We start from the raw sequence: 23,102 nt of genomic DNA on the forward strand, positions 1-23,102 counted from the left end.
CGGAAGTACGTCATTCTTGGAAAGGTCACCTGGGAATCTTTTACAAAACATTCACATAAATATATTCGTGGTTTTAATATGTTTGAGATTCACAAATATGTCCGTGATTTTTTTTTTTTCGTGTGGTGTGAATATTTATCATGATTTACCATTTTCAAATATGCTGGTGAATTGTTGGACGAACACGTTCGCAAACGCAACATCGCCTCTCTTAGTTCAATGGGAACTGAATTATTTATGTCATTATCAGTGACTCTTTTGTTTATAGGACATTATGTTTACAATTAGTTATTTCAAAACAGAAAAAATACTCGTTCTTTCATTTTAGTTTTCCGTCGTAACGCCGAAATTGTAATTTCACATACTGCCCAGGAGACGGCGACAGAGTGACTCGTAAAAACAATGTCGCGTTGCGTAATTTCAGCCAGTTGTCGATCTTTATTTTTGATTCGCTTTCATTTCTGCCGAAATCAAACTCTGTACCTCTACAGTGTGAGGCCGAGCCCCCTTGCTATGCATCGTTTTATTTTAATGCCGTACCGTGTAATTAAAATAATCCACACCATTTTTTTGTTTCCTAACTGGCATCAGAAAAAACGTTTTATAGCATCTAAAATACCCAAAACACGCAGGCTGATATTTTAGTCAAATGCAAAACACCAATAAAAATGACCTAAAGTCTCCCAAAACTACTTCAAAATGACCTCGGAAATGGCCAGTTTCAGAAGGTCCCGCCCCCTTGTTCATGACGTCACGCGAGGTTGTCTTGCCTTGCTCTAAAATCAAAACAATGTCTTCAGATTCGGAGAAGATGCTTTCTTGTTCCTCATCCAGTTATGAATATGATTCAAATAGTTCTGAAGAGGAAACCATAAATATTTTCAATCGATTAAAGAAGTCCTCCCATATCAATTCGAGCCGTCAAAGACAGCAATGTAGCGTCCCAGAAAATGCACAAGATGGTGCCCAAGCTCCATTGAAAATGGGCTAATTTGTCTGCTGGGAATTAGTGTCAACTAGTATCAAATAGTAGTCTTGGTGCAACACATGATTCACCATCACGTTATTTATGTTTTCCTTCTAATTTCGCCATCAACACGGAACAACAAAGTTTTCAGACCAAACAAAGTACCCAAAATGCATTGTGTGTCGCTTTCTCGGTCAGGGGCGTTCCTGACATGATGTCACGTCAGGCATTGAAATCAACTCGAAAACAAAACTTCCGGAATATTCAGCGTGAGTCTTAAAACGTAAAATAACGCTATATGTCGTGGAATCCTTGTAAAATACGCTCAGTAGAAGTCATTTGAAGTGATTATACACAACTATGGACACAACTTGTCCGCAGGCGTCGGTTGTCCTTTAAAGCATGAATAAAGATGATGCGAATAAAACACAGTTTCATCATCACTTTATTACAGTAAATGCATTCACATACACACACGCGCGCCCGCACACATACACAGAACGGAGACAAAGGCGTTAGCTTTTCTTTCTCTCTCTTTTTTTTTTTTTGCTCAAGAGCAAAAACTTAAATGTAAAAAGGGCAGTGGGGGGGGGGGGGGGGTGAGGGTCTTTGAAACAGTAATTCATTTGCAGTCGCACCACAAAATGTGTCACGGTGATACTAACTAGCAGCACATCAGAGTTCCTTACAAGACATAACGTCTTTATACATAGACATTGATTGATAAAAATTTAACTCTGCACCCCCCCCCCCAGCGCCACTTTTAATTTTGACACTCACACAAAAAAGCAGATCCCGTTGCTAAATAAAGTTCAGGTGATCGCCACATCAATAAACTAGTGCCACTTTTGCAAGATATATTTGAGTGAGAATCTTTTTTTTTTTGGGCTTTGCAAACAGCTACTTCACAAGGAGCAAAGAAAGAGAGAAAGAGAGAGAAAGAAAAGTTTTTTTTTGGGGGGGTACTAACTGGACAAGCTTTTTTTCTTCTTTGCAATATTTACACGGCGACGAGGGTGTATTTACAGAACAAGCAAGCACAAACATGGACGCAAGGAGTGGCGGGGAAATATAAACATCTCTGTAATATAATAAAAATAAAAATAAGAGAGAGTGACAGAGGTTGAATGAAGGATATTTACACATGCCATGACAGCAGGAGGATTACATTTTAAAAGCCACCAGTTACCACATGAATGTGCCTGCAAATGAAAATGTCTTATGAGTCTCTCTTTCACTGGGAGAAAAGTTCAAAAATGGTTAAGAATAAATAAAACAGAATGAAGATGAAGCTGTGTGCTGCTACAGGAGGATAACCAACCGACATTTGAGCCGAAATGCCCCGCCCGAATGTTCACCCGTTCAACTCGTCCAGATTTTTGGACTTTAGCATGAATGTTTGCAATCGGTTAAAGAAGTACTTCCGTATCAATTCGAGCCGTCAGGACTCCAATGTAGCGTCCCAGAAAATGCACACGATGGCGCCCAAGCTCCGTTGGAAATGGGCTGATTTGTCTGCTGGGAATTTATGTCAACTATTATCAAATAGTAGTCTTGGTGCAACACACAATGATTCATCATAGCGTTATTTGTGTTTTCCTTCTAATTTCGCCATCAACGCGAAGTTGTCAGACCAAACAAAGTACCCAAAATGCATTGTGTGTCGCTTTCTCGGTCAGGGGCGTTCCTTCAGTGACGTCACGTCAGGCATCGTCATAAACTTGAAAACAAGACTTCCTGAAGGGAAGGGTTTTTGATTTTCACTCAAATTGCAGGACTCACAGAATATTGAGTTTTAGGACGAAATAAACATTCAATGCCGCGTTAGAAACCTTAGACTTTCTTCTTTGGTCAGAAAAAGTTAATTTCTAAGTTATATGGGTTTGGAGTTATCTGAGCTTGAAATGGGGGCAGCTGTCCAAAAAGACAAACACTACCCCCTTGTGGGAAGGAAAAACATCGCATGAATGAGTTAAAACAATTCCTTTGATAAAATTCAGTTTAAAAGGGATGTCTCTGCAAGCAAGGGTAAGCAGCAGAACTTCAAAATATGGATATCAATCATTCAAAGTAAAATTAAAAGACTCTGGAAGAAGTTCCTGAGTGAACACGTACGTACAGCCTGATGAGAACATTCTTGTGGCTCAGGTAGTTTCCAAGTTGACCTCATACGCAATTGACAATGATTTCAAACTCAGAAAAAAGAAAAATAATCTAAAAAAAAATGAAGAGAATCAAAAATGAGGAGATGGGTGTTCAAATAAATAAAGACAAACATGGGAGAAGGAGAGAAGGTCGAAAAAAAAAAAAACAAAATCAACCTAAAAATAAAAAAAAATATATTACAGAGGACCAGCCCCCACTATTGAACCTTCACATACTACTGGAGCAGCAGCCAGACAGCACTGTAGATCTGTGTGTGCACGTGTGTATTGAGGGTTCTCCGTCTGCGGTGTTGTTGGATGCGTCCACTGTAACCCCCAAAAAAAACGGACATAAAATAAAATAAAATAAAACCACAAGTACAAGGTGAGCTAGCAGCACGGAGATGATACATAGATTTATGTCTGTGTGTATGCGTAATGTAATTGAGAGAAAGAGACTGAAAAAAGGGGGCGGGGCTGGCTAGGGTGGGCGGGGCTGATAGAGTGGGCGGGGCTGGCAGGGTAGGCGGGGCGACGATTAGCCTGCTTCAGATGCTATTGAGAGATCCTGGTACAGGTCCAAGCTGGGAGAGGTCCTGCCCGGTACCATCTCAAGTGAACAACATACACACAAAAAAAGTAATCACAATCAGCAACACACACACTCACACACATTGTATGTATAGTGATACCTTGGCTTACAAACTTAATTGGTTCCCAGACAGAGTGTCTAAGGCGAAAAGTGTGTATCCCTAAAATTAATTTCCCATAGGAAACCATTAAAATGAGAATAATCCGTTCCCAGGTCCGCATAAAACATAATTTTCGACTTTCTAATTTTCTAAGCCTTAAAACTATACAAAATATACTGTATTTTATGTACATTAAATGTGCTATAATTTAACGTTCGTAAACCGAAAAGTTCGTAAGCCAAGGGGTTCGTAAACCGAGGTATCACTGTATTGTTTTTGTCATTGTAGTACGCTTTGTGCATGTTCCTGCTGAATTCCATTTTGGGGTATGGTTTCATTTTAGCGAGTCATTCGACATTTTGCGTGAGTGCGACTTTACACGAAAGAGGACGAGAGTGAAGGAAAAGGGCGTTCCTACCGTGAGAGGAAGAAGCGGCGTGGGCACGGGCGTGCGGAGGGATGAGCGTGGAGTTCAGCTGAGGTTGGATCGACAACTCTGCGGGTACCAAAAAAAAATATTGTGGCAGGGTTTTTGTCATTTTCACTCAAATTGCACAGAATATTGAATTTTAGGACTCCATAAACATTCAATTTAGTGTAAGAAACCTTAAGACTCGCTTCTTTCATCAGAAAAATAAAAGAGTTAATTCCTAAATGATATGGTTCTGGAGTTATCTGAGCTTGAACTGGGGGCAGCTGTCCAAAATACAATGCAATACATACATATTGATTTATATCGCGATTTAACAACGGCTGAAGCTGTAACAAAGCGCTAACATGGACAGAAGGCAAATACTGCCCCCTCGTGGAAGGGACAAAACATTGCCAGAGGTCTGACCAGCATTTTATCGGCACACCCCACAAGAAAAACTAAAATCCGAACAAATACGGGAATGGCGCTCCACAATACACTCAATGTCACTATTAAATACACAGATAGAAAGCTAGCTAGCCAGCTAGTAGATAGCTAATAGATAGACAACAGATAGCTAGCCACTTAGATAGCTATATAGCTAATAGATAGCTAATGGATTTCTAGCCAGCGGCGTTTTTGTGGGTGTTTTTCCATGTACCTGTAGTGCTGAAGTTGAAGAGCATGGGTAACTCTCGCCCGCTTGGCAGCCTCGTGTTGGGTTGCCGCAACTCGTCGAAGAAGGTGTGCGAGCAGGCCTCCAGAGGCGAGAGGCGCGAGGCCGGCGTGTATTCCAGCAGGCGGGAGCAAAGCGCGATGGCTTCGGGAGGCGTGCGCGGTTTGAAAACCTTAAAAGCAAAAAAAAAAAAAATGTGATGGTGAATCGTTGTGTGTTGCACCAAGTCTACTATTTGATACTAGTTGACATAAATTTGCAGCAGACAAATCAGCCCATTTCCATCGGAGCTCGGGCGCCATCTTGTGCATTTTCTGAGACGCTACATTGGAGGACTGACGGCTCGAATTGATCCGGAAGGACTTCTTTAATCGATTGCAAACATTTATGCTTTCCTCTTCAGAACTATTTCAATCATATTCATAACTGGATGAGTAACAAGAACGCATCTTCTCCGAATCTGAAGCCATTTTTTAAATTCTAGAGCAAGACAAGACGTCCTTGCGTGACGTCACGATTACGGGGGCGGGACCTTCTGAAACTCACCATTTCCGAGGTCATTTTGAAGTAGTTTTGGGACACAAGTCATTTTTATTGGCGTTTTTCATTTGACTAAAAATATCAGCCTGCGTGTTTTGGGTATTTTAGATGCTATAAAACGTTTTTCTGGTGTCAGGAAACAAAAAAAAATGGTGTCGGTTGTCTTTTACATAGTTCAATTCAGTAAAGTCTCGTTATATCGATATTCTCGGGAGTCTGAAAAATATCGATATATCAGATCCTGCGGCATGTAAATTTTCTCCTTGCGTTCATAGAAATAGTATCGTAATAAGCAGTACTATCGATATAACCGATATCGATATCACGAGACTTTACTGTATTTCATTTCGCTGGAATGGAATTACCTTGGTCCAAGGGTGAGCTTTGATCTGCGGGAACTTGAATTCTGTATAGTTGGGGTTCATCTCTCGGATTTGTTCCCTGGTCGGAGTTCCGAGCACCTGAGAACGTCAACAGAACATGAATTTCAGCGTAAAAAAAAAAAAAAAAAAAATCGCATTTCCCCTTTCATCCTTTCAATTTGGGCGCCCACCTTGATGATCTCCACCAATTGGTCGACGCCGCTGTCGCCGGGGAAGATGGGTTGACCAAGCAGCAGCTCGGCAAGGACGCAACCGGCCGACCAGATGTCGATATTGGCCGTGTAGTCGGTGGCGCCAAAGATGAGCTCGGGCGCCCGGTAATAGCGCGAGCAGATGTACGAAACGTTGGGCTCGCCGCGTACCAGCTGCTTAGCGCTGAAGGAGGCCATAAACGCGCCGTCGTTCATCGCCATGCGTATTTCAAAACGGTGGTCGAGCGACTCACCTGCCAAAGTCGCACAATTTGAGGATGGCAGTTTCGGGGTCCACTAAAAGATTCTGCGGCTTGATGTCGCGGTGACACACGCCTTGCGAGTGGATGTAAGCCAAACTGCGAAACAACTGGTACATGTACACCTGCAAGAGACAAAAGGGATGCGATGAGGGAATTTTTGTTATTGTTCTTTTGACTTTAATAATAATAATAATAATAACAATAATGATAATAATAATAATAAAATAAATTTCAATTCTAAACGCCATTCAAAAACTCTCAAGGTCACTTTACAGTCACAGCCATATGCGCCAGCGTTCACTCAACCCGGAAGTTAATAGATAGAAAGCTAACCAGCCAGCTAGTAGATAGTTAATAGATAGCCAACAGATAGCTAGCTAGATAGCTAGTCACCTAGATAGCTCCATAGCTAATAGCTAGCTAGATAGTTACCAATACACTGAATGTCACTATTAAATGCACAGATAGAAAGCTAGCTTGCCAGCTAGTAGATAGCTAATAGATCGACAACAGATAGCTAGCCACTTCGATAGCTATATAGCAAATAGATAGCGAGCTAGATATCTAGTTAGCTAACACAATGAATGTCACTAATTAGATAAATAAACAACAATAACAATAATATGATGGCGCCGCGAGAGTGGCGGCCTTTCCAGCAGCTCCTGTATTTTCTTTTTCTACTTCTTTCTTTCCTTTCATTTGCTGCGAGACTAATGAAGGGAAATCCAATCCAATCCAAATAATACCTTGACGTAGATGATGGGAATGATGCTCTTGTTCTTGTTAAAATGCCGGGCAACCCTGTAGACCGTCTCCGGGACAAAGTCCAGCACCAAGTTGAGGTACACTTCATCCTTCTTAATGACATAACATAAGTATGAATATCACATTTTACATTTTCCCCCCCCCCCCCATCAGGATGAACATGCAAAGATTAAAGAATCAACCTTCTCGCCACTGGAGTAGAAGAAGTAACGTAGTCTGACAATGTTACAGTGGTCCAACTTTCTCATGATCTGCAGCTCGCGATTCTACAGAGACGGCGACAAATTAGTTAAAGACAAAAAAAAATGACAGTTTTTGTTTTGTGTTTGATCTCACCTTGAATCTCTTATCTTGGAGAACCTTTTTAATGGCTACCATCTCTTGACTGTCGATGAGGCGGGCCTGGTAGACCACCCCGAACGAGCCGTTGCCGATCACCTGAGGAAAAGGACAACAAGGGTCACGTTTGAAGACACTGTGGTCGTTCGTCTCCTGCGCATCGAAATTTACCTTAAGGTCAGTATAGGACACTTCTTGGGGGCGGTCCGGGCCCTGACCTGGTGTGGCCACCACCGTCGTCACCTTGCCGCTGTCTCCTAGGAAATGAGGACATTTTAAGATTGATTCAAATGGAAAATGGATCGAAAACGGTGACATTTGGACTCGTTTCAACTTTGATAGTTCAAGGGCAGAGTGTAGACTGCAAGGTTAAAGTTCCCATCGATCAGGCTGCACAAATAACCCACACAAGCCATCTGTACTCTTGATGCAAAAAGCTATCAAACCAGCTAAACAAAACATAATTGATGAGGAACAAGGTAAAATTATCGCAGAGAAAGCACCTACAAGGGATCATTCCTCAAGATGGTGATAGAAGAAGGCTAAGTTCCTCATAAAGTGTTTAATGCTGATGAAACCAGCCACTCCATTCCATCGAGCCATCAACGACCATCACAAAGGCAAAAAAAAAAGACTGTATTATACAGTACAGTTTATTTCTTTAATTATAATACCATAGTACATTTATTATACATAAAATAAGGTATATTTTGTGTAGTTTAAAGGCTTAAAGTAGAAAATTATCTTTTATGGGGACCTGGGAACGGATTATTCTCATTTTAATGGTTTCCTATAGGAAATTAATTTTGAGGATACACACTTTTCACCTTACACGCTCCCGGGACCAATTAAGTTTGTAAGCCAAGGTATCCCTGTTTATAGAAAAATACTTTTGAACATTAGTGGGCCAACAATCTGACATTTTACCACTGCAAGTAAAAGTTTGAGCTATTTATGGTCGAGATGTTCAAGCACATCAGTCTCCCTGCAATAATGCATCATGCTAACCAGTTTAACGTGTGAATGACTCACCTATGAACATATCCGTCATACCCAAAAGACAATCCTAAAAAAACATTTCAAATGACCAACGATGTGCAATGACATTTAAATGTTAACAACTCTTATTTCCAAAGACATTTTGGCACTGTAGCAATTAGCCTAGCATCCCAGACGTCAACGACTGGCGTTGTTTATCTGTCGATCAGCCGGACGAGTACACGGAGCCTTCTAAGCCGGCACAGGTGACCTTGTAAGCGGGCAACTTTAAACCCGGGAGCCCGACGATGATGCGAGTCACCGGCTCACGCGAACAATGACCGCTTAGCTCGGGACTTTAGCCACTCGGGCTACAGTAATTAGTCATTTTCGATGTTGAATTGAGAATTGAGAATGAGCTCCGTGTATAAAAAGTATCAATATGACGATGAAGTGTCATTGAGCGGTGGTCCATCCGAGCACATCATCAAACTGGGCGGTGAAATGGGAACGTACAAAACAAGTGGCTAACGTTAGCATGCTAGCTAGCAAGCACGGCTGTTTTTTTTACCCTTAAAAAGTGGGCCAAATAAAGTCAGGACAACGTAGTAAGTGTTTAACGTCATTTAAAAATCATATAATATTGACTAATTGAAATTAAAATCTTACTGGCGAGCTTGAGGTTCGAGCATCCCGACAAGCTACTACCGGAGGCCTGTGCGACCCCGGACTTTCCTGTGCTACTCCCCACGGCAGCGGCTGATCCGGCGGACGCAGCGGAGGCGGCGGCTCCTGGAACTCCTGGCGGCTCAGCAAACGAGCTGGTCCTGGGCCGCCCGCTGCCGCTCATATCTTTGCGCAAGGCTCGTGGTTGTCTTTCCACTCTTTTCTCCCCCCTACTAGTAGAGTGACTTTGTCTAAATAAAAAGCGACAAACCCGACCGTGCGATATTTTCTGGAAGAGACGCCGAGAAACGCCGCTATTTGCAGCCGCCGGCTGGTGTCTGCCTGCCGGGGCTGGTTAGCTGTTGCCAGACACCAAGAAACAGAGCATGCGCAAAGCCTCAGATGGGAAATGTAGTTCGAAGGGTAGTTGTTTTCGCCACTAAAATCTTGTGATTTATCAGAAAAGGACACCTGTCAAGCGTTTGTCATTAAACAATTGATGTAAAATAATCAAACGTTTCATAATCAAACGGTTAGATTTAACCGATCACATCCACACTTTACAGTCACAGGATATTTTTTTCTGCGGGTGAGCAGCGGCAGCCACACGCGTTAGCGTTCACTCAACCCCGGAAGTAACATAAAGTTAAAAAAAATCCACAAAAAAAGAAACAAATGATAGAGAGATAGAGGGAGATATATATATCTATATATAGCTAGCTAGCAAGCTGCTAGCTAAATACTGTAGATAAAGAGAGCGAGTGAGAGAGAAAGACAGAGATAGATATCTATATCTATAACTAATCTATATCTAGCTAGCTGCTAGCTAAATAGCTAGATAGAAAGAAAGAGAGAGATCTATAGCTATATATAGTTAGTTTTCTAGCCAGCTAGCTGCTAGCTAAATAGGTAGATAGAAGAGAGAGAGAGAGAGACAGATAGATATCTATATGTATATGTATATATAGCAAGCTAGCTGTTAGCTAAATAGATAGATAGAAAGACAGAGTGATCTATATCTATATATAGCTAGTTTTCTAGCTAGCTATCTGCTAGTTAAATAGGTAGATAGAGAGAGAGAAAGACAGATATAGAAATCTATATGTATAACTATATCGATATATAGCTAGCTAGCTGCTAGCTAGCTGCTAGCTAAATAGATAGATAGAAAGACAGAGAGAGATCTATATCTATATATAGCTAGTTTTCTAGCTAGCTAGCTGTTAGCTAAATAGGTATATAGAGAAAGAGAGAGACAGACAGATTAAGGCTTATTTAGTAGAAAATTATGGGGACCTGGGAACGGATTATTCTCATTTATAGTCTTTGATATACTGTATATATGAAAAAAAGCTACCAAACAAAAAACAATACATATGTCCTTATGACTATGTTTAAAAACAGACATATCAAATCAAGTCAACAAAGACGAGCCTTGTGTTAGATCTTTAATATTATTCAATATCTAGTTTCTTCTTTTTTTTCTGTCGTCATTTAGAAATATTGCACATGGTCTTCATGCCTGCTTATGAGATCACAGTCGTCTCACTCATCCTAAAATTCCTTCTCCAAAGCAAAGGACAATTCATATTTTTTTTTTTCAAAAGCACAATCATACACTACACACGCATTACATAAGTGCGTGTGCGTATCTGCGTACACATATGTCTGTGAGGATGTTTGCATGCTAATGCACATGCATGCAGATGCGAGGGTGGGGGGGGGGGGTGTACGGTAGCCCCCGAACCCCCCCCCCATTTACTCTGGGGGGATTTGATAGTCTTCTTTTTACCTGTGTGTATCCGATAGCCTAAATTTTGGCTATTAGATCCTGAATGTAACTGATAACAGTCAACATGGCGGACAAAATAGTGGTAGCGACTACAAAAATACTGTCTAGCATGAAAAATAGATTATCGTCCTTACCGATGCTGTTGCTAGGTGACGACAGAACAAGTGGTTGGTCATGTGAACGAACGCACTACCTGCATGTGCCAAAACATACACGCACACCGAAACACAGACCTAAAATGCACATATATGAGAAAATTAAAAAAAAAAAAACGGTGATATATATATTTATATCTGTTTTTTTTCTTTCTCCACATCATAAACTTTACATAGAAATAAAAGCAACACCCATAAAAACAATCACTACCCCTCCAAACTCTTCAGCAAAGGAAGCCAAGAGCCACAAAGTGCTATTCTTTTTTTTTTTTTTTACTTTGAGTAAAGTTACACACTATAATCTCTTCAACAACAATCGTGCCATTTGTTGTTGTTTTTTTCTACTATAGCTTAGAAATTACAAAATGGTATTAGGGCCACACTTTAAAGGACAACCGACACGTCCGGATAATTTGTAAAATGACTTCAAATGACTTCTACTGAGCGTATTTTACAAAGATTACACGGCATACAGCTATATTTTACGTTTTAAGACTCGCGCTGAATATTCAGGAAGTCTTGTTTTTGAGTTGGTGACGATTCCTGATGTGACGTCACTGAAGGAACACCCCTGATCGAGAAAGCGACGCACAATGCATTTTGGGTACTTTGTTTGGCCTGAAAACTTAAATAAATCAGCCCATTTCCAACGGAGCTTGGGCGCCATCTTGTGTATTTTCCGGGACGCTACATTGGAGTCTTGACGGCTCAATTGATACGGAAGAACTTCTTGAATCGATTGCAAACATTTATGCTTTCCTCTTCAGAACTATTTGAATCATATTCATAACTGGATGAGTAACAAGAAAGCATCTTGTCCGAATCTGAAGACATTGTTTTGATTTTGGAGCAAGGCAAGACATCCTTGCGTGACGTCACGAACAAGGGGGCGGGACCTTTTGAAACTCACCATTTCGTTGGTCATTTCGAAGTAGTTTTGGGAAGTCATTTTTATTGGTGTTTTGCATTTGACTAAAAATATCAGTCTGCGTGTTTTGGGTATTTTAGATGCTATAAAACATTTTTCTGATGTCAGTTAGGAAACAAAAAAATGGTGTCGGTTGTCCTTTAAGTCTTCTTCATTAAATTGCATCTTATTCTCATAACATTGTGATTTTTCTTTTCACTTAGACTTGTCACATATAGATATTTTTTTTTCATCCCAGCATGGCCCTAATACTGCCTCGTAAGCTACAGCATCACATTCCGCTCACTCACTTGACTGCATTGCTTGTGATTCTCTATGGCACTGAGCCTGCTCCCCCCGCCACCCCCCGACTCCCCTTTCAAAATAAAACCCTCCCAGAATACTCAGAAAAAAAAACAAGAAATGTCCTATTGCACCATTTGATGGGAAAGGATAAAGTGTCGAGAAGGGGGAGGAAGAAAGGGGTGGGGGCGGGGCTCCAGAGACTGCCCTCCAGAGCTGGTCTAGGATCTGCTTTCCCTGAAACTGAACCTGAACCAGAACCATCCTGAGCTACATAGCGCTTGACCCGGGGACCAGTGCTTAAGGGCACTTTCTAACAACGCTCGAGAGAGGTACAGGAAGGGGGCTTAGGGTGACAAAAGGTGATCGATAACACGTGGAACAAGGTTATTATTGTCTGCTCTACTCAAACAATCTCTTAAAAACAATACTTTCCTGATTGAACTTGCGGCGCTCTCACGCGAGACGGGCCACACGGATTGTGCAAAACACCTGATTTGGACATTTTACAAAGAGACACACACACCAAAAAAAAACAAGATGGCGGTTGGGGGGCGGGATCTATAACATCCCTCGCCGCGTTCTAAGTCCAAAGTCTTTTGCCGTTGTTGTGATTTTCGTGACTTTACGAAGAAACGCAAGCCACGAGAGGAAAAAACTGCTCGTTTCCACGACAACTAGAGAAAGCAACAGTAGATCCGATGAGGGGAGATTCGGATAACAAGTGTGGTTCAGTTTGTTTTTGTTGTTATTTTTTCCCCCCCCCTCTGTATGTCGTTGAGCCTGACATCTTGTGGCTGCTTTGCATAAAAACCTTTTTTTTTTCCTTTTTTGGGAGATTCCACCTTCCATTTAAACAAAATCTGCCTCAGTGTTTGTACATCCAAACACTAAAAGGGGACAAGAGTTCAGTTTTCCCACATGATCATCATGACAGAAGGTGCAAAGATTCATCACAATGGATTCATGCCGAAATCTCTCTTTTTTTTTTTTGTCTTCAGAATCCGAACTAACTGCATCTGTCGGTGGCGCGTGTGCGTTTTGTGTGTGTGCAGCATTTGAGGGGCCGTGGAATTTCAACGGAGGTCGTCAGGGTTGTGGTTTTGCGTCCGAGTGGGGGAGTTCCACTGTGCTGAAGGAGTGGATGGACGATGAGGTCAAGTCAATGGCAACAGAGGGATGGCTGGCAATAGCTGAACTGCATTTGCATGAGGATAAGTGACAAAGTGCCTTTTTTTAGGTGTGTGTGTGTGTGTGTGTGTGTGTGTGTGTGTGTGTGTGTGTGTGTGTGTGTGTGTGTGTGTGTGTGTGTGTGTGTGTGTGTGTGTGTGTGTGTAGATATGGTCCTTGGGGGTGGGGGTCCTGGCTGCCTCCATCCATGAAGTAACAGTCTGATTTGCTAAGTGTGTGTGTCAGCATCAAGCTGAATATGATACAGTGATACCTCGGTTTACGAACCCCTTGGCTTACAAACTTTTCGGTTTACGAACGTTACATTTATGAAAATTCTACCTTGCCATATGAACTATTTTTCAGGATACACACGGAGCTGCCACAATGAGTGATGTGTTGTTGGCGAATGAGGCCGTTCTAACAAAAAAAAAAAAAATGGCAGCCGGCTTGTTTTGGTCCTCTATTCCCCGCCCCTAGTCTTCGGTTAAAGCCACGTGATTGGTCAAAAACGCAGCAGTGAGAGGAGGTGGTTTAAACATGAAAGAGAGAGGCAGACGACTGTGAGAGAGTTTCAACTTTGATAGTTCAAAGGCAGAGTGTAGACTGCAAGGTTAAAAATATCCCATGAATCAGGCTCCACAAACAACCCGCACAAGCCATCTGTACACTTGATGCAAAAAGCTATCAACCCAGCTAAACAGAACCCAATTGATGAGGAACTAGGTAAAATTATCGCAGAGAAAGCACCTACAAGGGATCATTCCTCAAGATGGTGAAAGAAGAAGGTTCCTCATCAAGTGTTTAATGCTGATGAAACCAGCCACTTCATTCTATCAAGCCATCAACGACCATCACAAAGGTAAATAAAATGACTTTATTATACAGTACAGTTTATTTCTTTAATTATAATACCATCGCATATTTATTACACATAAAATAAGGTATATTTTGTGTAATTTAAAACAGATTCTTTACTTACAGATTGTATTGTAGGTGTTCAAATACCTGATATGTTTCACTCTGACGAAGGCGGAAGCATACGCCTAAACATGTCAGGTATTTGAACACCTACAATACACTGTAAGTAAAGAATCCGTTTTAAATTAGATATCAAGTAGACAGGATGAACTTAATACAACGATATATTTTGTGTAGTTTCAAAGCTTAGAAAATTAGAAAGTAGAAAATTATGTTTTATGGGCATCTGGGAACGGATTATTCTCATTTGAATGGTTTCCTATGGGAAATTATTTTTTGGGATACACACTTTTCACCTTACACGCTCTGTCTGGGAAACAATTAAGTTTGTAAGCCAAGGTATCACTGTATTTGCACTGTGGTGTGTGTGTGTGTGTGTGTGTGTGAGTGCGTGTGTATACCACAGAGTTTGTGTCCCGACTACAAACTACTGTACAAATGTGCTAAGGGCAAACCTGGGGATATAAATATTATTTTTTTTTTCTCCCTCCGGTGAATATTGATTATTATTTTTTTTACTGTTATGGGACTGCCTTCTACTATTATCCCACCCAAGGTTAGATTAAGAGTAAGCCTCCAAACCTTTTTCCACTTTTGAAACAACTTTTGGGCTTCTCCATCTTCAGTCGTCAGGCTGTTCCGTTCCGCCTCCGGCGTCCTCCTGATGTGACGAGGAGGAACCCGGCGTAGGTGCGGGACTGCCGGCCTCGGTTGAGAAGCCGCCGCCATCAAGGGTTCCCGGCGTGGCAGCCTGCATGATTTTCTGGCGGACTTCGCGGATTTTTAATTGCAGGCACACCTTGCTGGGGAAGGTGTCGGCGTAGCGGGATTGAAAGGCTGCCGTGGCTTGAGCTGCGGGTGTGAAATTGAGCATTTTGCTTGCAAAAAAAAAAAGATTTTCTTCCATTTTTCTTAGAGAACTAAAAAGAAGTCATGTACTTTATTTTCCGGTGTATAAGGTGCACAAAAAAAAGCCTTTTCTTCAAAAGATCACCCTGTGCTTTATAATCCGGAATATGTGAAGTAATATTAACTCATAATAATAATAATAATAATAATAATAATACATTTCATTTCTAAGCGCCTTTCAAAACTGTCAAGCTCACTTTACAGTCACAGGATAAGATTTTCTGTGGGTGAGCAGCGGCAGCCATACGCGCCAGCGTTCACTCAACCCGGAAGTAACACAAATAGACAGAAAGCTAGCCAGCTAGCTAACAGTAATAATAATAATAATACAATTCATTTAGAAGCATCTTTCAAAACTCTCAAGGTCACTTTACAGTCACAGGATACAGTCGCTAATAGATAGCTAAATGATAGCTAGCTAGACAGCTAATCGATAGCTAGCTAGACAGATAATAGATAGCTAATAGATAGCAAATAAATAGTTAGGTAGCTAGATTGCTAATATATACAGTAATAATAATAATAATAATAATAATAATAATAATAATAATAATACATTTCAAAACTCTCAAGGTCACTTTACACTCACAGGATACAGTCGCTAATAGATAGCTATCTATTGGCTAACTAGATAGCTAGCTGGCTATCTATTGTTCATCTAGCTGGCCAGCTGGCTATCTGTTAGCTATCTATCCAGCTAGCTAGCTATCTATTAGCTAGCTGGCTGATTAGCTGCTATCTATTAGCTATCTATTGGCTAGCTAACTGGTTATCTGTTGGGTATTTAATAGTTAGCTGTCTTCCGGGTTGAGTGAACGCTGGCGCGTGTGGCTGCCACTGCTCACCCACAGAAAAACTGATCCAGTGACTGTAAAGTGCCCTTGAGAGTTTTGAAAGGCACTTACAAATGAAATGGAGTATTATTATTATTATTATTATTATTATTATTATTATTATTATTATTATTATTATTATTATTATTATTATTAATTCAAATTAAAATGGAATCCCATGTTTTGGGGCCTAAAATGTACAAAGTGTCTTCATCATGTTTCAAGTGTCTTCAGCCACGACTCACCCGAGGGAAAGAAGCCATGTTCCTGAAAGAGCTGCATGACAAGCGCTCGCCGCTGGTCCAGAGTTCTCCGCAGGGATGAGAAGGGCACCCGGTCCAGGTCTCCCAGGAGATCTTCTCCTTCCATACCTGCCATGTGAGTGAAAACACTTCACAAATGAGCACCAAGCTGTGACCAGTCGCCACGGCGGTTTCTCACCTGCTCTGTCAAAGGTGAAGATGTCACCCTCGCATTTAGTGGCGCTTTTTGGAGTATTGGGTTCTGAACTGCAGCTGGAAAGGCGGCGGGTCTTCCTCCTCGGCGAACTGGGGTCCTCGGTGGCGGACTCGAGTTCTTGATGGACCAATGAAAAAGAGCAAGGATGAAAAAAATGAAGTGGAGAAAACATATGAAGAACAATGTAAAGAGTGTTTCACTGGATTGAATCCGTCATGAAATGTAAAATGTCTTCACTCATTTTAAAATGGAATCGGAAATACCGTGATACCTCGGTTTACGAACCCCTTGGCTTACGAACTTTTCGGTTTACGAACGTTAAATTTATAAAAAGTGTACCTTGGCATACAAACTATTCTTCAGTATACACACGGACCGCCACAATGAGTGATGTGTTATTCGCGAACGAGCCCGCTCTCCTCACAAGAAAATGGCAGCCGACTCATTTTTGTCCTCGATTCCCCGCCCCCAGTCTTCGGTTAAAGCCACGTGATTGGTCAAGAACGCAGCAGTGAGGGGATGTGGTTTAAACATTAAAGAGACAGACAGACGAGAGAGAGAGAGTGACAAAATGGATAGAAAACTGTGAAATTTGGACTCGTTTCAACTTTGATAGTTCAAAGGCAGAGTGTAGACTGTAAGGTTAAAATATTCCATCAATCAGGCTCCACAAATAACCCGCACAAGCCATCTGTACACTTGATGCAAAAAGCTATCAACCCAGCTAAACAGAACACAATTGATGAGGAACTAGATAAAATTATCGCAGAGAAAGCACCTCCAAGGGATCATTCCTCAAGATGGTGAAAGAAGGCTACGTTCCTCATCAAGTGTTTAATGCTGAGGAAACCGGCTACGCCATTACATCAAGCCATCAAAGACCATCAGAACGGTAAATAAAACGACTATTATACAATACAGTTTATTTCTTTAATTATAATACCATAGCACATTTATTAGACATAATATAAGGTATATTTTGTGTATTTTTAAGGCTTAGAAAATTAGACATTTATGTTTTATGGGGACCTGGGAACGGATTATTCTCATTTTAATGGTTTCCTATGGGAAATTAATTTTTGGGATACACACTTTTCGTCTTACACACTCTGTCTGGGAACCAATTAAGTTCGTAAGCTAAGGTATCACTGTATTAGAAGGCAGAAAGGGTGTTATTTTTTTTAAATTTTACCGGTGGAGTTGCGCCTCTTCCTCCGGTAGCTCCCCAAAATGGCTCGTGGGGACGTAGCCAGACTCTGCAAAGTAGGTGACGGGAGCACCTCCGCCGGGTTGAACTCAGGAAGCTCAGCAAAACGCTCCTCGAAGTACGTTTCAGATAAAAGCCTTGCACGGAGAAACGAGAGAGTGAATAAAACTTCCAAAAGCCCCTCGCGCTTGAGTCGGTATTCACTTGTCGTGAAGATCCGGCGTCTTTTTGAGTGGCGGCGGGCGGAACTTGATCCTCTTGGAGGACACCGGTCGCTCTTTTTCGGAGGGTGGAGGCGGCGGTGGATCCAAACTTGAAGATGGCGGAGGAGGAGGTGGAGGAGGTGAAGAAGGAGCTCCAGACTGGAATGGAATTACATGTTGAGGTTTGGAACTTAAATTTCACAAAACACAAAGTTTTGGGTAATCGTGCTAATTACAGTGAGACCTCAACTTACAAACACCTTAACTTACAAACTTTTCGTCTTACAAACGTCAAATTTATGAAAATTAAACCTTATAATAAGCACTATTTTCATAATACACACTCACCACGGCTGGCGGAGTGATCTTCGGCGGAAGCACGCTACCGAACAGCACCAACAGTCCATATGGAAGGTGACTCTCCTTCCACAAGCCATCAACGACCATCAAAAAGGTCAATAAAACTTTATTTTACAGCACAGTTTATTTCTTTAATTACAGTCCTCATGCAATTCCCTTTGACCTTCAACCTCCAACGCCATTCCATCAAGCCATAAATGACCATCACAAATGTAAATAAAGTGACTTTATGATACAATGCAGTGTATTTCTTTCATTACAATACAATAGCACATTTATTATACATAGAATAAGGTATGTTGTGTGTAGTTTTAAGGCTTATTTAGTTGAAAAGTATATTTTATGGAAACTCGGGAACGGATTATTCCCATTTTAATGGTTTCCTATGGGAACTTTTTTTTGAGATACACACTTTTCACCTTACACACTCTGTCTGGGAACCAATTAAGTTTGTAAGTTGAGGTCTCATTGTATGTCAATCATATTTTGTAACTTGCAAAAAAAATGGCTACCATAACTTAAGTTTCATGAATCACAAATCAGATCAGATCAGATCAGATCAGAATACCTTTATTCGTCCCACAATGGGGAAATTTCATACTCTGTGGTGCGTGTTAAAATAATGTGAGCGTGACAAAAGTGTAAATTATATATAAATATATATAAGTAAATTAAAGTAAATAAAATACAAAAATCCCTTCATTGATTATTTATACATTCAATTAGTATAATTCTTGAAAATCTATTATCTTGTTATCTAGCTGGCTATCGAGCTATTTAGCTAGTTACTGTATTTATTCACTATATAGCTAGCTATTAGATATGTATTCGCTATCTATTCGCTAGGTATTAGCTATCTATTCGCCAGGTATTGGCTATCAATTCGCTAGCTGTTCGCTAGCTATTAGCTTTCATTAGCTATTTGCTATTTATTAGGTCTCGTTGGCTAGCTAGCTAGCTGGCTGGCTAGCTATCTAGCTATCTATCTATTCACTATCTAGCTGGCTAGCTATCTAGCTAGGTATCTTTTGGCTCACGATTGCTTAGCTAGCAAGCTTTCTATCTATTTGAGTCACTTCCAGGTTGAGTGAACCCTGACAGAATAAGAAGTTATCATATTTAAAAGTTTCATGCTGTTGTATGCTTAGTCAACATGTGTGACTCGAATACACAATTGAAGCACAGACCACCTGGGGTCAATTTGAGGTCAACAGACACAGCAAGTTAAACTGTCATCTTCATCTAGGAGATCTGGACTTGGACAGAATTTACGACTTGGGAAACTCATTTATCATCGAAGCAATTTACGACTTGAAACTCCTTCACAGGAAGAGCTCATTACTCGTAACCCGGAATGGGATAATGAAAATCATAGTTTTGACGGCAAAACCGGAGTAGTTGGCAGGTTATTATGTATGACATAGCAGTCAAGTGTGAATTCAACTGACATCACCTCATCCTCTTTCTTCATCTCTCGTCCTCGTATCTCATCCCTGCTTTCTTTGCTCTTCTCCTCACACGCTTCCTCATCCACCTCCAGATTGACGCTTTCCTCCTTGATTAACCGACCGCTGTTGTCGTCTTGTCTCTCTGCAGAAAGTGGGAAATTTGAAGACTTGACAGCACGACGCCGTTAGCGCTGATCGAGCGCTGAGCATCATGGGTGATGTCGTTTTACCTTTGACCTCGTTGACGTCATCGTCTCCTTTGACCTTGGCGTCCGGCTCACCGAGGTCCTTTTTCATGTCAATCTCCGTCGTGGCGGAGGGTTTCGCCACATCTGGAGCATTTATGGCGGGTGATGCGGTTGTCACGGCGACCAGGTTGGATGCCAAGGGACCGGCGGGGTAGATGGTGGTAAGAACCTGATGCGGAAATCATTTTGGTGTGAATTTGGTGTGACATTATGCTAACGGCCATTTTCTTTGAATAAAAACAAATGGTTGTACTTTAGCCTTTTTTTCAGGAGATTAGCATTGAAATCGCAAATGCACTTTTAAAATAAAAAAATGTTGCATGTTAACTCATTCACTGCCATTCCCGAATTTATTCCCAGGCCAGCGCTAGCCGGCTGGCTGTTAGCTGACTCGCTGTTGGCTATCTATTAGCTATCCATTAGCTAGCTGTCTAGCTATAAGCTGTCTAACTGGCTGTTAGCTGTCTAGCTGGATGGCTGTTGACGATCTGGCTATCTATTAGCTATTTATTAGCTATCCATTAGCTAGCTTTCTTTCTATCTGTTTGAGTTACTTCCGGGTTAAGTGGACGCTGGTGCGTGTGGCTGCCGCTGCTCACCCACAGAAAAAACATTATCCTGTGACTGTAAAGTGACCTTGAGAGTTTTGAAAGGCGCTTATAAATCAAATGTATTATTATTATTATTCGGGACTTGAAAATATGACGTGGAGCATCATTCCCAAATTTGTTCGGGTTTGGTTTTTCTTGCCGGGGTGCCGATAAAGCGCTGGTCACACCTCTGGCCGTGTATTTTCCCTTCCACGGGGCAGTGTTTTCCATTTTTTCCATGTTAGCGCTTTGTTTCAGATTCAGCTGTTGTTAAAGCGCTACACAAATCAATATGTATGTATTGTATTTTATTTTGGACAGCTGCCCCCATTTCAAGTTCAGATAACTCCAGACCCATAAAATTTAGGAATTAACTCATTTTTTTCTGATTAAAGAAGAGCATCTAAGGTTTCTTACGCTGCAGTGAATGTTTATGTAGTCCAAAAACTCAATATTCTGTGGATCCTGCAATTTGAGTGACTATGACAAAAACCCTGGCACTGGAGTGGACACATTTTTTGCACATGTCTAGGAGTGAATGGGTTAATGTCATATTATTTTTCACTTCCTGGTCTTTACCTGCCGAGCAGTGGAGGAATTCGAGGTGGTCTTGACATTGTGGCTCTGGTCGCTTATAGCGGAAGCTGGAGCCAGCAGAGGTTGCCCAGCTGGCGCGATAGTGGTAAAGCCTAATGTGGTCAGAGGCGACGAGAGAAAAGCAGCCCCCGGCAGCGCCGGTGCGACCTGGGCTTGTTGAGGAATCGTCATGGTAACGCCCGGACTGGACTGGGCATAGGTGATCCTGCGGGCAAGATGCTAGGCTGTGAGTGTTGAGGCTAAACTATAACTAGCATAAAAGCAGTTCTGATTTTAGAGTAGTGCGCCTTTAGGTGTAGTACCGCGTTTAGCCACTGCATACCGGGCAGCACTGAGATTTACCGGCCAAGCCGCTGCGTGATTACTAAAACGAAGAAGAGGAGTAATTGCTATTGTTCAGTATATTTTCACGATCTTTTTCATTCAAAATTCGCAAAGAGGGCAACTAAACTGTCTAAATCTAATTCTTTGCCGCCATCTTGTGGCATGTCTCGGTAACTACAACCCTTTGTAAACAAGTCAGTTCCTCGTGGATTCAGTTTGCAGTTTCACAGTCGTAGCAAAATTAAAACGGTCATTTCATCACAACCTGGTAGGCGGCGTGGTCAAGATGAGGGTCTGTGGGGGCGCGGCGCCGGCAGCCATCACCGTTGCCATGGACACAGGAAAAGCGCTCCCACGGTGAACACTGCTTTGGACCACTGGCATGGGAGCAATCTGGATGATCTGATGGAGGTTGTAAGAAAATGTATATGAATGATGCGCTTTTCTATTGTGTCATCCTTTGCTACACGATTTCCCCCACATTGACTGTTGAGCAATGACGAGTGAGTTGCTCAACTATTATGCGCAAGTCGCTTTGCATTTATTTTTGAATAAATCCAAATATAAATAAATAAATAGACGAATAAATAAAGGAATAAATATATGAACAAATAAATAAATAAGCAGACGGATAAAGAAAAAAAATAGATGAAAATTTGAATAAATAAACGAATAGCTAGATAGCTGGTTCGCTAGATAGATAGCTGGATAGCTAGATAGATAGATAGAAAGATAGATAGATAGATAGATAGATAGATAGATAGATAGATAGATAGATAGATAGATAGATAGATAGATAGATAGATAGATAGATAGCAAGAGAGATAGCTAGATGGATAGCTAGACGGATAGCTAGATAGATAGCTAGATAGCGAGATAGATAGCTAGATAGCTAATTAAGTAGATAGATAGATAGATAGATAGATAGATAGATAGATAGATAGATAGATAGATAGATAGATAGATAGATAGATAGATAGATAGATAGATAGATAGATAGATAGATAGATAGATAGCTAGATGGATAGCTAGACGGATAGTTAGATAGATAGCTAGATAGCAAGATCGATAGCTAGATAGCTAGGTAGCTAGATAGCGAGATAGATAGCTAGATAGCTAATTAAGTAGATAGATAGATAGATAGATAGATAGATAGATAGATAGATAGATAGATAGATAGATAGATAGATAGATAGATAGATAGATAGATAGATAGATAGATAGATAGCGAGATAGCGAGATAGATAGCTAGATAGCTAATTAAGTAGCTAGATAGATAGATAGATAGATAGATAGATAGATAGATAGATAGATAGATAGATAGATAGATAGATAGATAGATAGATAGATAGATAGATAGATAGATAGATAGATAGATAGATAGATAGATAGATAGCGAGATCGATAGCTAGATAGCGAGATAGATAGCTAGATAGCTAATTAAGTAGCTAGATAGATAGATAGATAGATAGATAGATAGATAGATAGATAGATAGATAGATAGATAGATAGATAGATAGATAGATAGATAGATAGATAGATAGATAGATAGATAGATAGATAGAATCAAAAATGTTTGATGTCAACATGATTCTATGGG

The 23,102-nt window shown here is 41.0% G+C and overlaps 2 protein-coding genes across 4 annotated transcripts in view; both read right to left on the minus strand.

Moving 5' to 3' along the window:
* Window positions 1-1,393: 1,393 nt before the first annotated feature.
* LOC148883121 (glycogen synthase kinase-3 beta-like) lies at window positions 1,394-9,376 on the minus strand. 2 transcript variants are annotated; one of them, XM_089023551.1, is made up of 11 exons: window positions 9,020-9,376; window positions 7,544-7,629; window positions 7,370-7,471; window positions 7,216-7,299; window positions 7,015-7,125; window positions 6,260-6,390; window positions 5,985-6,189; window positions 5,797-5,892; window positions 4,877-5,063; window positions 4,222-4,299; window positions 1,394-3,721 (listed from the first exon to the last, which is right to left on the minus strand). In XM_089023551.1, exons 1-11 carry the CDS (start codon window positions 9,198-9,200, stop codon window positions 3,660-3,662), a joined length of 1,323 nt encoding a protein of 440 aa, XP_088879677.1. In that variant the 5' UTR covers window positions 9,201-9,376; the 3' UTR covers window positions 1,394-3,659. The 2 variants fall into 2 exon arrangements, with proteins under 2 accessions (XP_088879677.1, XP_088879676.1); XM_089023550.1 differs by having other exon boundaries at window positions 1,394-4,299.
* A 4,091-nt stretch (window positions 9,377-13,467) lies between these two features.
* Window positions 13,468-23,102, minus strand: part of cica (capicua transcriptional repressor a) — a 32,917-nt gene continuing 23,282 nt past the window's right edge. For both annotated transcript variants that reach the window (XM_088987013.1, XM_088987014.1), the window contains exons 14-22: window positions 21,768-21,904; window positions 21,161-21,383; window positions 19,974-20,160; window positions 19,749-19,885; window positions 17,937-18,094; window positions 17,718-17,869; window positions 16,508-16,642; window positions 16,312-16,437; window positions 13,468-15,176 (exon numbers count right to left, since the gene is read on the minus strand). In XM_088987013.1, coding sequence (XP_088843139.1) covers window positions 14,947-15,176; window positions 16,312-16,437; window positions 16,508-16,642; window positions 17,718-17,869; window positions 17,937-18,094; window positions 19,749-19,885; window positions 19,974-20,160; window positions 21,161-21,383; window positions 21,768-21,904 — 1,485 coding nt within the window. In that variant the 3' untranslated portion in view covers window positions 13,468-14,946. The remainder of the gene's footprint in view (window positions 15,177-16,311; window positions 16,438-16,507; window positions 16,643-17,717; window positions 17,870-17,936; window positions 18,095-19,748; window positions 19,886-19,973; window positions 20,161-21,160; window positions 21,384-21,767; window positions 21,905-23,102) is intronic.

The sequence above is a fragment of the Hippocampus bargibanti genome, linkage group LG20 (assembly GCF_051943395.1).
Source record: "Hippocampus bargibanti isolate YZ-2025 linkage group LG20, ASM5194339v1, whole genome shotgun sequence".
NCBI classification, from domain to species: domain Eukaryota; kingdom Metazoa; phylum Chordata; class Actinopteri; order Syngnathiformes; family Syngnathidae; genus Hippocampus; species Hippocampus bargibanti.